Here is a 17501-nt window from a genome sequence, read left to right as displayed (position 1 = left end):
AAGAATTAAAAAAACACAAAGCATAGCAGAAAAATTAAGCTGGATTTTGAGAATTTTAACAAATCACCTTCTTCAAGTACAGCCCAAAGCTTTAATTTATGAGACTATTTCAATGAAACTGCATCACAGCCATCAACAAGATGGCAAGTCCAGGAGTGATGTCTTTATCTTTAGTTATTGTTGGAGAGGAGGAATGAACTGGGGGGAATATCACCATTAGCACCGTCCCTGTCATGGCAGAGCTTGACAAAAGCATATTTTGCTCCTTCACTAACCTCAGTTGAAAAAGAGCATGTTTTCAAAATCACAAATGTGCAATATAAAAACCACAGGAGCTGACAGCTCTGAGAAATTATTACCGCTGCTCTACTAAGCCAATTTCTAAAAAAATATACTGGTATAATTTTAATTAAGTTGTAATAAATAGGTATTCTTATTAATATTTCAGATTTATTCTTGTATGCCAAACATTCATTTTATGATAGTGATACTCAACTTCGGCCAAATAGTGATTTAATACTCAGCCATTTGGCATTTGGCCAAAATACATATTTGATACAGGTTGAACATCCTTAGTCTGAAAATCTAAAATCCAAAATGTTCCCAAATCTGAAACTTTGAGCACGGACATGACACCACAAGTGGAGAAAATCCACCTGACCTCATATGACAGGTTGCAGTCAACGCACAGTCAAAACTGTGTCAGGCACAAAAATATTAAAAACACTGTATAAAATTACCTTCAACCTATGTAAATATGGAATATATGAAACATAAAAGAATTTCATGCTTAGACTTGGATCCCATCTCCCAAATATCTCATTATATATAAGCAAATATTCTCAAATCCAAAAAGAAAAAAGAAAATCCAAAATCCAAAACACTTCTGGTCCCAAGCATTTTGGATAAGGGATACTCAATGTGTAGATGTCTTAAACTGAATGTGTGTGCCCCCTAAAATTCATAGGTTGAAGCCCTAACCCCCAGTGGGATGGTATTTGGAAGTGGGGCCTTTGAAAGGTAATTCGGTTTAGACGAGATCATGAGGATGGGGCCCTCATGATGGAACTAGCATCTATATAAGAGGAAAAGAGACCTGCGTACTCTCTGCCATGTGAGAACACAGTGAGAAGGTGCAAGCCATGTGAGAACACAGTGAGAAGGTGCAAGCCAGGGAAAGGACCCTCACTGGAACCGAATCGGCCTGGGAATTTCCAGTCTTCAGACTTCCAGCCTTCAGACTATTGCTTAAGCCACTCGGTCTATGGTACTTTGTTATAGCAGCTCAAGCTAAGACAGTATATATCTATGGCCAGGTGTGAAAGCAACATCTGAAAACTATTTCTATTTCTTACAGCGCTGGAAATAATGTGTCAGGTTTTACCTGGTGGCCCGATTTTTCCCTTTAAGTCAGGAGTTCCTAATAATTTAAAGAGAAGAAGCTGCTTTCCATGTCCTTAAAATTTTGACTAGATCAGGGAGATGGGGTAGAAATCAGGGGAATGAGCTGATGCTTACACTAAGGCCCCTGAACAGAGCTACAGAAGAGGGTGAAGGAGCCTTGCCATCTGGAGTCTTGGCCAACCCTAGAGGGTAGCAGAGATCACAGGGCCCTAACCTGGAGGGTGGATCTAAGTGGAATTTGGAATGACTGCCACAGACTGTAATCAGGTATCTGCCTGGTCTTAGGGACAACCTAGACTTTTTGAGGATGAAGGGTGATAGAGTAGTTATGGAAGTATCCCTCATTCACCCTATGGACGACATACCACTTGTACCCACCAGTGCAGAAAAGCATTCCCCTGATATGGTCAACCATTAGAGGACCCAGCAGGATTTATCCTTCTGCTTACTTATAGAGAAGCTAAAGATAACGAAATAACTATGAGGCAAAAAAGAAAACCCATAGGCAATCACATGAACTGATTTATTCATTCATTTATCAAAAATTTAATCTTGATTATGTGCTAGACACAGTAACAGGCATTGATGTTACAGCAATGAACATGATAGACAAGATCACTGCTCTCAACGAGTTGAAATTCCAGTGGAGACAGAAAATAAACAAGATGATTTCAGACCAGAATAAGTTCTATGGAGGACATCAAAACAACTGATGTCAGAGAGTGTGACTGGGGACTAATTTAATTAGGGTGGTCAGAAAAGGACTCTTGAAGAGGCACATTTGAGCTGGGACCTAAATGACAAGGAACCAGCTGCACAATGATCGAGGGGAGGAACCTTATAGGCAGAAGGAATAGCAAGTACCAACAACCTCCAGAGAGAATTACCTTAAAAATTTACTAGTTGAAGTGGGCAAACTCAAATGAATCTGGTAGGCTCTGATCCACCTCCCTGAATCCCGCCCTCCAATTTGCATCCTAAAATGGCACAAAGGTCTCAGTCCACCAGAAAAGCACCATTAACTAAATGGCTCCAAGCTCCTGTGATTGCATATAGACTGGACAGCACAAAAGAGTGAAAAGGACAGATCACGTAACAGAAGAGCTGTGTTTCAGGCTGGACTGTGACACTACTGGCCTCAAGATCTTGGAGAAGTCATTTAATCTTATCTGAGTCTTATCTCTCTTACCTGTAAAATAAATTAGATAGTCAGATACTCCCTAGGTTTTCTTCTTTGTTGATTATACAAGGAATCTATGACTTAAATATACCCTATTTTTCAGAGTTTAACATGTTAGTAAGAAACGTTTACCTCTCCAAATATAAATTTACTGTAGCTTCTTCTGAGATCTGTCCAAGTACCCAATGTCAATGTACTGGGGCCCTTGAACTCACATAGCATGAAGTCACTCTTGCTGGACTCTCTTGTTCTGACCCTTATGAGAATTCTTAACAAAGTATGTGCTCATTATGTTTCTCATGCATTATGTCCTTTCCTATCATTGGTGACATTATCCTGGGTTGGCAGCTTTATTTGGAGACACTTCTGCTCCTCGAGCCAAGAAACAGAGATAGCCAAGAATTAGATCATTCTATCCCCAAATTGCCATAGACCTTCTCAGAGGCAGCTGAGCAATGTAATTTGATCAAGGTTAAGTAAAATCCACCCTTCATCTTTTAACCTAAGTCTGAGTCCTTTTAGCTTTCTGTTTTAATCCCAGATTAATGGCTCCTGTACATTGTTACAAACGTCTACCGTCGCCCTGCAGTCAACTCTCATTTATCCGCCTGTGGCTTATCCAAAGCTCCCAGCTTTCTCCTCCTCCTGCCTCCAGCACCAAGTTCCAAGCCAGCTCCCTTAACTCTGTGCCAAAGAAATACAAACTAAATCTAATATTAGCCTAATGAGAAAAGGCTATCTGCTGCCAAAGATTCACATAATGCATCCCAAAGCCAAGTGCAGGCAATTATTCACTGTTTCAGATGCTGGCATTGCTTTGCCGTTATATAATGCAGCAATCAAGATTTGCTGTGTTTCTCCCTGAGGGGTAAAGAATACATGCAGCATTTTAACCTCTTCTTTTTTGCCTAGTTGGCCAGATTCTCAATGTAACAGACTGTATTTTCTTCTCAAATAAATAGATCATTTATACGTTTCATGTTAGGGGAATAAAAACCCTGAATTTAGAGCCATTAGACTTAGAGTTACATCTTCCTCCAGCTATTAATCAGAAACTAAGTTTTGGTGAGTCACTTAAATTTTCAGGTTTCTCAGCTATAAAATGGGAAAAGAGATTTTATAAAGGAGAGGTATGGGGAAGCCATGAAATGTAAGAGACACCCAAAGATCTCTGACTCCAGGAATTAGCATGATGGCAGGGAAATAGTAAGGACTATCAACCTTATGAAACCCTTATTTAACAGGCAAAAAACGTAGCAAGGAGTTTCCTTGTGAGCACCTAGAAAAATCAAGTCTAGAAGTGTTTCTAATTTCCCAATGTTGTGTTTAGGCTCCTGGTGAGGACATATCCCAGAATTCCAAGATAGGAATCAGCCAGGATATTGCTGACTGATGGGATGATCTTATTCCATAGCCAGAGTTGCCATGGAAACTCAAATTCCAACCATCAGAGCATTGGGGAACATCACTTTCAAAACACATTCCCAGGACGTTTCGATTTTCTTTGGTTTTTTTAATGACTGAAGTACATGTCCACCCAAGCCCACCGGCAAGGATCAGAGACAATGTCAACACAATTTCATTTTCCATCTTATTCCTGTACCCAGAGAACATCCGTGGTTTCCCCCAGATTAGAGCCGTGCCATCAATAGAACTTTCTGCCATGTCAGCCGTGTTCTATGTCCATGCTATCCAAAACAGTAGTCCCTAGACACATGTGGTGATTGAGTACTTGAAATGTGGTTGCTATGACCAAAGTAGTATTTTTTTCATTTTGTTCAATTTTAATAAATTTAAATATCCTTATGTGATATTGAACAATGTGGGTAGAAAGTAAATCCATGCTACTCATCCCAGCATTCAAATCCTATATAGCTTGGCCCTAACCTTCTATTCTGGCCTCAATTTTCACAACAGAAACCTTGACTCTAAGAGACTGATGTCGAACATGCCTGAACATCTCTGCTACTCTAGTTTGGCTCAAGTAGACTTCATTGCTAAGGGTACTCTCCATTCTTAGTGCCATATAATGGAATTTTCCCCATACTTCACAGCACAGGTCAAGTTCTACTCATGCTCGAATTCCCTCTCTTGCCCTCTTGTCCTAACTGCTCTGTGAGTAAAGGGTTCGTTAAGCTCAGGGCTGGGCCTGTCTGAGAAGGACCTCAGTCTCTCACAGGGCTGTTTCTTTGGAAGCTGCTATGTAGAACTACACCTGTTCTACAGGAGCTGTGACTTGGCCTTGGGCCTACTTAACTAGAGTGGTAGAGAAGACTGGTGAGAAAAAGAGGCTGTACCTCCTCTGTGTCAAAGAGACCCATCCTCACCTGGACTCTTGTCTGTGGCAGCTGTACATGCCCCTGTGTGGGTGATGAGTCGAAAGAAGCTGTGTACTTGGATAACTTCTGGGCCTCCAATGAGATGGAATTGAGTGGTGCCTATGTATTCTCTTGCCTTGTACTCTCCTGTAAAGCTAAGTAAACATAGTTCTTGCATTTGAACTTGTAACTACAGCTGTGGCATGGCATGCGTATTCTCTCTCTGGATTTCTGAGCACTCACAGGCATTTAGGACTCATGTTGGTAAAAATCTTCTGCAGATCCACATTTCAAATGGATTCATTTTTTTTTCAACTAGACTGAATGCTCCCCAATAATAAGACTTAAAAGAGCTGGAGGCAACTCGTGGCAGAGACAACCTCTTTCTGGAATTAGGGTTCTGAGTCTTTTGAGGAACTGGGGATAATGGTCCCAAAATATCACTTTCTAAGGCAGGGAAGCAAGAAGAATTATTTTTCCTAGAATGGATATGGATATAAACACACATTTTGTAATCCTGAAAGCACACAAATTTCAGGGTCAACATGGCAGATTAAGCACATGATACAATCATCCCTCAGGCTCTATTATTGCGTAAAGATACAAGAAAGTATTGAATATTTTTAAATTTATATAAGACCAAACTTGAAATCAAGGAAAAGAAAACACTAGATGTCAGAAATCCACAGCAGCGAAGAGGCACAAAGCTCCCTCTGCCTGTTGGGGATCTGGAACAGGTGGTGTGCTGAGGGATTGGTTTCAAAGCCCAACATGGCCAGGCTTAAAGTGGCAAGGCCCAAAGGCACAACAAGGAGCTGGCACCAGGTTTCCTGTGTGAAGTCTGCATACAGGAAAGTGCAACTGGGGGGACTGGATTTGCATAATCAGTCAGAAGTAAGCAGGCAGAATGTCAAACTGAAACATTAAAGTAACACCTGGTAGGAGCTATTGAATCCCAGAGTTCAGGTAGAGATAAATGCAAAAGCACCACATCAGATAGCTTCCACCACCCAAGGCACATGTGGGCAAAAAAGACCCCTGGATAATTCATTCCTTTGACAAATAAACTCCGCAGCAAGAATAAGAAGTCATGAAAGGAAATTCAGCACCTTAAAAGGCATCACACTAACCCAGTAAACAGGAAAAGTTGTGGTTAAGCTACTAAAGTTAATAGGGCAATCTAAAAAGGGCTTTGAAGTCAATATACTTAAAAGAATGCAAATCTTTTTAAAAAGTCAAACAAAACTGAAGTTCAGAAAGTGAAAGTTTTCCCCATAATCTCATCTCCAGATATAAACCGTTGCTCAAATTGTGGAGTAAACCCTCCCAGAGTCAGTGATGCCTTTATACTGAGAACGAAATTTTTACATAAATGAGAACAGACTATGCACACTGTGCTATAACCTCACCTTCTCATCCCCTCATTACTTTAAAATATTATTACCTACTTTTCCCACATACATACATATAGGTCTCATGCATCCTTACAAAGAAAGAATTCTATTCCATTGCATTAACAGACCCTGTTTCTTTGGCCAGTGTGCTATGAATGGACATTTGGGCTATTTCCAATGTTTTTCTCTTGCAGCCATCTTTGTACATCTGGATGGATTATTTCCTTAAGACAAGTTTCTAGAGAGGGAATTATTGGCCCCCAAATTACACACACTTAAAATTTTGATACCTACTATCGAACAGTCCTCCCAAAAAGCAGTACCAATTTACATTACTGAATGGCTTTAAATGCATGCATTTCCAGCCAGAGAGGTTTTCTTTTTTAGGTAAGTTTGGAGTAGATGAAGTTACCCAAGGTTCAATTATATACCCAAGGGGGGGAAAAGGTGGCTCAACAACTCCACTAGCCCTCTAAATAAATGCAACAGAAGACAAAATGTAAATGTGTTTGTACGTGCAAAAAACAAGTTCATATTGTCTGTGGTACAGAAATGTCAGGGTCTGTGATGCTTCTGGCATCCATAGTAATCACAATACAATACTTTTAACCCTGTTCCCCCTAGCAACCATCATTGTCACCTAGTCCTCTGTGGCAAAGTGGATGAATACTTTGTCTAAGCTTTACTAAAGCTTCTAGGTCCATTCACCCCTGAATATGATGGCAGTGTGAAAAAACCTAGAATCTCCCCTTTTAACCTCATTTGTTTGGGGTGGAGGGCTCACTGTAGATGATTTAGATAAACTCACATGAATCTGATTTCCAATATGCGATCTATTCTTGAAGAAAGGCTCATTATAGACATCCCTATTCTCAGTGAAGTATGTTTTCAGTAAAACAACTATAAAGTGATCCAAAGGCCAAGGCAAAGTACAACTGACATAAAACTTCAGGATTTACTACAATATCACATATTCAAAATAATTCAGAAGTAATCAAATCATATCAGATTTGAATCAAATTGTTTATATTACCAATCTATTTGAAAGGGGATATAATCTAGAGATATTTAATTAAAGTTGAATTAAAAATCAGAAATACGTCATTTTTTACTTTCTCTCTACTATAATTTTTAATATTTGAAGCACCTTTTTGAAAATAGCTTACTCAGAGAAACTATTTATCTTCCTAAAAAAGACCTTTAAGATGTTTTTCTTGGCTCATTCAAGATGCCTGTGTGGTAGCACAGATTGATCAGGCTTAGATATCTTAACAGGGTTCACTTGTTTCCAACTTTTCTCACAAACCAAACTTCAACAATCAACCAATTTCCTATGAAGTGCAATTTCTCTCAGGTAAAATATCTAGTGCAAAATACTTATAATATCTTCCTTGGCAATCATTCCCACTGCCTACCCCCCCCCCCCCCCCACACACTTAATGTCAACAATTTTTAGTTATTCACACTAAAGAAGAGAAGTAATCATGGTAATTATTCAAAACTCTAGATAAAGCAAGAAAAAATTCACATTTGATTTTGGAAGACATTACTTGGAGGAGAAGAGAGGTTGTTATTGTACAGCAGCAAAGTGACCTTTTCCCTTACAATTTTTCTTAAGTGCTTACATTTGCTTTCCAAGGCATGCATATATTCATTCACTCATCAAACATTTGAAAAGAGATTCTCTTGCAGGGAATACACAAAGGAGGAGAAACCAAATGTCACGTGAAGTTTCATTTCCTTAATTTCCAAGGGGAAAACTAATATAAACATCTTCACCACTGTGCCCTCAACATGAACATCTTCACTGATTTCAGACAAAAATCTATATAGTGCCAATTCCATTGTAGAAACCCTTAATAAGAGGCTATCCTTATTAATGAATTACCTACCCCCCAAAACCCATGTTTCAGTATATCTTTACCAGTGTTCTGTCAGTTTCATGGTATCTACATTTAGGCTAAAGACTAAAGAGAACTAAATATCCTACAGCAAAATAGAACAATTTTATCTTCCATTAATCAGGGTCCCACTTACTATTTTCTGCTTCATAGGATTGTTACAGGGACACAAAAAGCCAGAATATCAAGAGTCCTTCAAATAGGAACTGGAATATACATATTTCATAAAATATCAGCTATTCTTAATTAACAGTGTCCATAAACAAAAGCCTCTCACAGTCATGCAGTATTTGGGCTTTTATAAAATGCTTCCTTCCACGTGCATGAAATCATTTGATTTGCTCAACAATGGAGAGGTTGTTTTTATGATTCCCATTCTGTAGATGAAAAATCTGAAACTCAGTTACATGACCTGCCCAACATCATAAAGTGGTAAATCTGAGCCTGGCAGATGACTCTTTTACCTTTAAGTCCAAGGCGTTCTCTATTACCCATAGCTCAAAGCCTCATGCCCTAAGACTGGCCACAAATGTGTTTCAGTTCCGTGCCAAAGGGAATGCAGTTAATATTTTCATTTATTCTAACTTATCTTCAAGAGGCAGCATTCACTTAACCCAAGATACATGGTAATTGGTGAAAGCACTCTCAGTTCTTTTCTGTGGCTGGACCACAGCGTATCAAAGCTGTAGCTTAATTAATTGGAATATTACCCACCTTTGCCGTCTCAGCTTCTGCCTGCAGTCGCTTGGGGGTTCCTTTAGGGTCAGGCACCTTCTGGAAATTTTTGTTTTTAATGGATTGAGATTCCACACCTTCACCTTCAATCTGCAGTTTAATACCTTCGGCCCGGGCAGGGTGATCAATACCCCGTGGATTCAAACCGCAGTGGAGAGCTAGGAAAAGAGGAACAAATAGAACTCAGAAAACAAATCATAGAAAGAAAGTGTCCATGACAGAAAATATTTCATCAGGCCTAAGTGGGAAGAAACAAGGCATCTGCGAGTGGAAGGGTGGTGTGATAACTACAGGAAATAATATGGTGAGGAGGGAGCATGGCATAGTGGGAAACCCTGAGCTCAGAAATCGGAAAGACTTCAGTGCAAATCCAGAAACCATCAATTCCGAGTTGCTTGACTCTGAGCAAGTTACGAATCTCCACATTACAGATGAGAATACCAAATCAGGCAACTCCTTTGCTGCCTCCCACACACGCAATTATTTCAACCCCTGCGGTTTAGCCGGCATCTCTGCCTCCATCTGAAAAGTGCTCCCTTTTCCCTCCTCTGAATATTCTCCATTCTGTACGCTCTCACATTCATTCAACCAATATTTACTGAGCACTTACTATGTGCCATCCCTGGGTCAGATTCTGGAAACATGTATTTACATATGTCAGATTTACCCTTCAAAAAATTCATAATCTAATAGAAGAGGAAGACACAAGAACTAATGATTTTAAAACCGAGTTCACTTCTACATGGAAAAGAAGGAAAAACCACAGTGGATAGCTCTCTCTTGTTCATGACACTCTGGCCACACATTTCCTTTTCTCTTCCTTGAACACACCAAGTTCCTTCCCACCTACTGAGCTTTGTACATGTTTCTTTGCCTGCAATGTTCTTCCCCATTCTTCACCTAACACCTCACTTTCAGGTTTTGGTTTAAACACCAGTTCTTCAAATACGCTTTTCCTTTCCCTTTTTGATCCCCACCCTGTACCTACCTCACATTAGATCTTGGGCCTGGAATAGTGAGTGTCCAGAAAATACTGAATGATTTATACACACTGATTGTACAAAGGTCCACACACATGTGATCTTATTTCTGACATTTTGTCTGGACATGGTACATTTCTAGTCTCTAAATTTCCTAAAACCAAAGACCAACCTATTTCATGGTGCACAGTAGGCACTCAACATGTATTCATTAGTGCATGTCTCTTCTCTCAGGCTTTGTTATGGATATCAAATAATCTTCATGAAAAACAGACATAATTATATTCATTTCACAGATAAGGGAAATGAGGCTCAAAGAGGTTATAATTGCAAAATGTCATACAGGTGTCTGCAGAAAGTCACAAAAATCATGGATCACTCAGGATGTACCTGATTTCAGGTTACAGACAGATAAATCCACACTGGATTAAACAGTAAGGGAAATTATTCCCTTTCACAACAGGAAATCCTGTAATGGGACAAGTTCAGATTTAGCTGATTTCACAGCTCAGTAGTGTCATTAAGTACCCTGATTTTTTTAAATCTTTCCATTCTGCTATCTATAATATCACCTTTATCCTAAACCTGGGTCTCTTTGTAGCATCTAGAGCTACAGGCTTCTGGTTTTCATCTTGCAGCAGAAAGATGGGGGATTGGCATGGGATGGATTCATTAATGAGGATAAGATAAACACGTAGCCTTGATCTTTTTCTCCAGCGTTACCCCTGCTGCTTTCTGACTTGGAATTTATGGCCTAGGAAGGCCACTGAACTGCTGGTAGCCTCCAAGACCACGTGCTCTCTTCCCCCATCACCTCCCTACCAAATCAGACTCTCATTCTTCCTTTCCTTTTGCTCAGGCTGGTCCCTCAACCTAGAAAGAAGTTCTATTACACCCAGTCCTACCATCTTCTCTTTGGGAAGCTGACTTCTACTCACCCTGTGTCAGCCCAGACCTTTTCTTCAGAAAGCTTTCTAGGAATCTCTGGCTACCAGAGCAAGAACTCCTTGGCTATGCCCCCTCATGCACACAGTCCTCTGGTGCTTCATCTTCCTCATGGTATCGAGGATGATGACCTAATTGATCTGTCTGCCTCACCTAGCCCCACTGTAAGCTCCTGGAGGGCAGGTACCATCCCTTTTCTATCTCCATGACCTCCACTCCCCAATCTAGACACTGGCACATAATAGACATTTCAGAAACACTTGTTCAGCTGTAGAATGAACCAGTAGCTGGAGAATGAACCAGAAATCCCCTCTTTTTACCTGATCTTAAACCAGAAGGAAGCTTTTCTATGCTAGTAAATACTTGGCTTTCAAAACGTAAGATATCTATAAACAGCTGACATGGTCCAGGTTTTTGACTTTCTACCCACGTAGCCTTATTCTTCACACAAATATTTTAATCCTCCATAGCTGTTCCCTCCTTCAACTGCAAAGCCAGTAGTTGATTTAGGTTTTTGTGCCTGGGCTTATTTATTTAAAACCATTTCTGACAGGTTTTGCTTTGTTTTCCCTGAAATTTCATGTCCTTAATATTTACAAATCAAGCCACTTTCCAGTGGCCTCTTACAAGGTGTGACCTCCATCTCTTTGCTCATCATGTAAAAGGTGCCCCTGTTTGCTGTCGCTTTTCTATCCTCATCACTACCCCGCCTGTTTTCACTGTCGTTATTTACTCAATTTAATGGGCTCAGCAGCTCATGGGTCAGCTTCAAGACCCTCTTCTTGTTTCCCTGATCTTCCCAACCATTCCTGTGCCTGACAGATTTCTAGCTATTGAATTGACACTGCAGGCAGCTTGTGGTCTTTACTGAAGTGCCATTTTTATTTAATTTGAATATCACTAATATTGAATTTTTTGAAACGAAGAGTTAAAAACTAAAATGGATTTCACAAACATTGCTCTTAAAAATGCAACAGAAATTTTTCTTTGCAAATGTACAATTTCAGCAATGTTTTGAGATGCCCTTTTGAAGGCATCATCTTTTTTTTTTTTATGTGCAAAACCCCACCCTCCCAGAAATTGGAAACCAGGTGTATTGCTGGTGGGAATGCAAAGTGATATACCCCCTGTGGAAAAGTACACAGTGGGTTCTCAAAAAATTAAACACAGAATTACCATTTGATCCAACAATTCAACTTCTAGGTATATATACACAAAAGAACTGAAAGCAGGGACTCAAGTAGATATCTGTATACTCATGTACATACCAGCATTATTCATAATAGTCAAAAGGTAGAAACAACCCAAATGCCCATGGATGGATGAATGGATACACAAAATGACATACATACAATATCTTTCAGCCTGTAAAAGGAAGGAAATTCTGATGCATGCTACAACATGGACAAGCCTTGAAGACATTATGCAAAGTGAAATAAACCAGACAGAAAAGGACAAATATTGTATGATTCTACTTATACGAGGTAGTTAGAGCAATCAAATCCATAGAGATAGAAAATAGAACAGTGGTTATCCAGTGCTGGGGGAGAGAAAACGGGAAGTTATTGGTGAGTTCTGGGTGTAGTGTTTCAGTTTGGGATAATGAAAATGCACTAGAGAGGGATCATGGTGACGGTTACAGTGTGAATGTACTTAATGCCACTGAACTGAGCACTTAAAGATGGTTAAAATAATAAATTTTTTATATATATTTTACCACAATCAAAAATAAAATTGAAAAAAAAAAAAAAAGCCTCCCACCCCCTCTCATTTCAACTCCCTACCGCCTCCATAAATAGAAAGAGTAGTTCAAAAGATATTTTTATTTAAAGATTTGAGAGTTTCTTCCTCTATTTTACTTGGTGGTCAAAAAAAAAAAAAGATAAAGGCTTGAGAGTTTATCAATAATCTCATCATAATTTTCAGTTAGAATGTGTTTTCTTTTTTTTTTTCTTTTTCTTTTTATTTTTTTCCTAAAGGGATAATAATGATAGCTCGACAGTATCAGCTTACTTCAGAATTTTCCTGTAAAGAAAAAGTTCTCCAAAACAGGTCCCAGCCTGACAGGCAGAAGCAGGGCTTCGGTTGCTGGGTGCCGGAAGTGAGCCCTGCTCTCGTGGGCCTGGCCTCTGGGGGCCTGCCATTCTCATGTGAGTTAGGTTACCGTAACAGACTATCAGGAACAAAGTGTCACGCCTTATTTTGTCTCTTCACCATGATGCCAAAAGACCTGAGCAATGCACTGGCATCACCACATTCATTCCAAAGAACAAGGGGTCTTACTCACCAGGAAGTCACCCAACTTTCCAGTCCTGCCAATGCCCGCCCACACCACACTCTGTCGTGAAACAAGGGATGAAGCCTTGTTCAAGTTGAATGTTCCTTTATTCTGAGCTTTGCCTTGAATAGAGATACTGTGCAAACACTCCCAATAGTCCCTTAGGATGAACTGGCTTCTGCAATGTTGTACCTCCACTGCATCATGTAGAAAGAGCTAGCAGCTCCCTGAAGTGTTTTGTGCTTCATTGCTTTGACAGAACTCCTCTTTTTACATAATATACATTTCCCTTCCCTTATTTGCATGGATAACCCCTTTAGGAATATTAATTATCTCTTTTTCCCCACCATGAAGATTTAACTAATCTTACGCCCAATATATCCTCCTAAGCAATGTTGACAATTCACCTCTTTTTCTTATTAGATCTGTATGCATGTGTACGTGTGTATCTATACCATGCATTGCAAGTATTTATTAACACATCTTCCTACTAGATGATTAGGACCCCTAGGAAGCAAGTGACTACTTCTTATTGAGCTTTACAAACCTAGTGTGTAGCCAAGTAACTAACTCACAGTAGGTGCTCAATCACTGTTCATAGAATAAGCATAGATATGATGGAAAGGTACTGAGATTCAATCCTACTCACTGCTATTCCCTTCTTGTGAGTAACATATTTTTCCAAAGAGCAAATAAAAGTTGCTTCCAATCTAATGTGTAATTCACCGAAAATATGTTAAATCACAGAACCATAGAGCTTTCCTGTAACTACTGATTTACTTGACTGCCATGTGCAGAGACTGTCCTATTCATCTGTGTACCTGCAAAGCCTAAATAGTTGTACATATTCAACACCTAATAAATGTTGCTAAAAGAATTAATGACCTTAGAAACAAATATACTTCAATCCCCATTGTTAGTTATTAGAACTGAGACAGGTTGTTTAACATTTCATGTATGTGTCTTGCTTCTAGCTAGAGACAAAGCTCCTGGAGGACATGGCCCTTCTTTCAAACCTCCCTCACATAATATATGCATGGCAGATACTCTCCAAATATCTGTTTAATTAATGGAGGTGCTCAATCATTATATTCTGGATTCAAATTCAGCAGAGACTATCTTCAGAAGTCATCTGAGCATTACAAAAGCTCTGCAACTCTTTTTAGGAGACATTTAAATTGGCTACACATTGCCAATACTCTCCTCCTTGCCACCTCCTGCAATATGGCTACAAAGCCAAATACTCGATTTTACAGCCTCCCTTGCAGCTACAAGTGGCTGTGGACAGATTCTTCCCTAGAGGACATAGACAGAAGTTTGATGGGAAAGAAAAAGTTCTGGAACTGAAAAAGAGAAGGACAGATCTTGATAACCACCGTTCTCTTTTCTCTCTGCCTTAAATGCAGAAGTGACATCTAGAGCTGCTACAGACATGTTGTCACTACAGAGCTGCAAACATGAGAGAAAGGCAAGAGGCTAACATTGGCTCTGACATCACTGGGCTACACAAACCATGTCCTTAATTGCCCACCTCTGGATTTGATACTATGTGAGAAAAATAATTTCCTGCTTATTAAGCCACTGTTAGGTCTTCTATAACTTTCAGGTGAACCACTGCAAAATGGCATGATTCCATTTTAACCAATAACATGATTGCTTAGCTCTTCTTAAGGAAGAAAAGTAGTCTTGAAATCCTAGCAACATATTCTGCTCTAGGTTTCATAACACCCATTATGACTTAGAAACTAAATAAGGATAGCAATAGCTTAGCAAGGAAGATGTGCATTAGGAATACATGTTGTTACCAAGAAACACTTATCAAAGGTAGAATTAATCCAGATGACACTGTGAAGACCTGAAGAAAAAACTCCCTTGCTCAGCTGGAGACCTTAGGTGCCTAGATCATTTACAAAAAGTTTCACATGAATGAATGGGAATGTGTTGATGAGTATTAGATCATTGATGACTCAACATGAAAATACAACAAATGTAATATAAATATATGTCTCGGGAACACAGGCTTCAGTTTAGCTAATGGAAGAGAGCAAAAGATCTCCTTGGACAAAGGAGCCTGCCCAGCAGGCATCTGCTAAGACACGGGTCAGAAAATCCAAATCCATCCTACTACCTGTTTTCATATGGCTTATGACCAAAAAATAGTTTTTACATTTCAAAATGCTTGGAAGAAAACAGAATATTTTGTGACACATGAGAAATACATGAAATTCAAATTTCAATGCCCATAAAAAAGTTTTGTTGGAACACAGGCATGCTCACTTATTCACATATTGTCTACACCTGCCTTTGTGCTACAACAGCAGAGATGAGTAGTTGTGACAGAGATTGTGTGGTCTGCAGAGACTAAAATATTAATATTTAGTAGCTGGCCCTTTGCAGGAAAGGTTTTCTGACCCTTGTTCTAGGGCAGAGTACAACCATGTTCTGAAGGACACTGGGATCAGAGAACCCCCGCACCCTCCCCCCAGCCACATCTAGGAGGAACTCATAGGTCCTCTAACTCACTCTGCACTCCTCCACTCCCAGGCAATTTAAGTGAGCTAAATTGTGTTCAATTTTATCATTTTGGTCAGGTTATGAAGAGATAGAATATGATTTCAAAACGTCTAAGTGAGCTAAATTTTGTTTTTCGTATACATGCTGGAGCTTAAAATTTCTAAATACAGGTACCAGTCCTTTTCTCACTATCAAAAACAGGGGTAAAATACAAATTTCCAGATGGGCAATTCAGCAGCATTAAAAGGTGAGCATGTCTGTTCCCAGCAAGCCTAAGTGACCGGTAATAGAGACTCCCCTATTCCATGCAGGAAGAGACAGGGAGAAGGAAGTCACCACAACAAGAGAAGAGAGGAAGCAGCATGGAAAGTAAAGGATTGGACCCACAAAACACACTCTATTGTCCTCACAAGTTTGCCTGATGATAGCGCTGACAACTATGGTGTGGTTGCCCAAGCTAGGCCCCGATGACTGTGCATCCCAGCCAGATGTTCAGACCACGTGCAGCTGTGTCGGGACACAGGCTCCTCCGAGCCACATGATGCACACTCGCTCTGCTTTATTTGTCTACAGAGACAGCTTCATCTTTGTAAAACAGTTTGCTATAAGGGAATCTCATTTTCCAAAGACTACTTAAGTTTAATCACCATATCAAATATCACATCAAATATTTATTCATCCTACCCTCGATATCTAGACAATTAAATATATTGGAAATTAAAATAGTGCTTAACTTACATATTTCAACATCAGTAGAGTGGGGCAAGGGTTTGGATGATCCCAAGGCATCAACATTAACTGTTTTCATTTATGAAGAGAATACAAGGGCAGGTTCTATGAAGCTTTAGATGAGGGATTCAGGTATCAGGTTGAGAGATTGGTAAGTGGTCCACGCTGGTGAGTTTAAAATATTTTTAACCGTGATACCACAAGAAACAGATTTCATATTGTAAACCAGTGCCCAAGCACCTCTATATGTATATGAACGGAACCAAGTTTTTATGAAACATTATTTTCCTTTTACTACATGTGATCTACTCTGACATTTTTCTTCTTTATTTGTTGTAAATAAAGTAGTGCCTCTTTGATCCTTCTGAGAAGAAACAGACATACTTAATTCATCCCACTAAGTAAAAATAAAAATGATGGACATTGTATATAAGACAAACATAAGAAGACTGAATGGTAGAGAGAAGGCAGACCATCTAAGGACCTTGAAACTTGAGGAATGACATGGTGGTGAGTTCCTTAGGCTTAATTTTTGCTTCATATATCCCAAACTTAGAGCTGAAGAAGCCCACAGCCTGGAAACACCAAAGGGCACAGAAAAAAAAAAAAAAAAAAGAAGACACAACAAAAGCCTACTCTATCTAGCCAAAGGACCAGGAAAGGGGTAGCCTAGCAAGGTTGAAAATGTTTAGACAATAACTGCTTTGCTCAAACATAACAGAAAAAAATATGAGCCAACCATCACACCAGTGAAAGCTGGGTGGAAAGTCTATACTTTCACCAGGCTGTACTTAGGGACCCCAATACCCTCAACAGGACAGTGTCACAGAAGGCCAAGTAGGGAGCTCAGACTTTCATCATCTCCTTACTGCCACAATATCAGTTGTGATGATGCACCAAGGCTGGATTTTTGCCTCCACGAGGTAATAAGAGGGGAGCACTCCTTCCTGGGATGGTGTCAGAGGACACCTGGTGGAGAGTCAGAACTTTCTTCATTACCCAGCCATAGTAGAGGCCCTCCCTCTCAGGTATCAACTGAAGTTGAGCGGGGATCTTGAATTTCTAATTCCACCTAGCAGTAACTAAGTGATATTCTCTCATTTCCCTAGCCAGTGTGGCATTA

General features: G+C 39.7%; 1 protein-coding gene across 2 annotated transcripts in view; it reads right to left on the bottom strand.

The window, feature by feature from the left end:
* SAMD12 (sterile alpha motif domain containing 12) overlaps positions 1–17501 on the bottom strand; it is a 368686-nt gene that overhangs the window by 321812 nt on the left and 29373 nt on the right. For both annotated transcript variants that reach the window (XM_069466055.1, XM_069466056.1), the window contains exon 2: positions 8912–9090. In XM_069466055.1, the coding sequence (XP_069322156.1) occupies positions 8912–9090 (179 nt within the window). The remainder of the gene's footprint in view (positions 1–8911; positions 9091–17501) is intronic.

Source organism: Eulemur rufifrons, chromosome 3, assembly GCF_041146395.1.
Source record: "Eulemur rufifrons isolate Redbay chromosome 3, OSU_ERuf_1, whole genome shotgun sequence".
Taxonomy (NCBI): Eukaryota; Metazoa; Chordata; class Mammalia; order Primates; family Lemuridae; genus Eulemur; species Eulemur rufifrons.
Note: the sequence above shows the minus strand (reverse complement) of the source record. Positions and strands in the feature narration are given on the sequence as shown.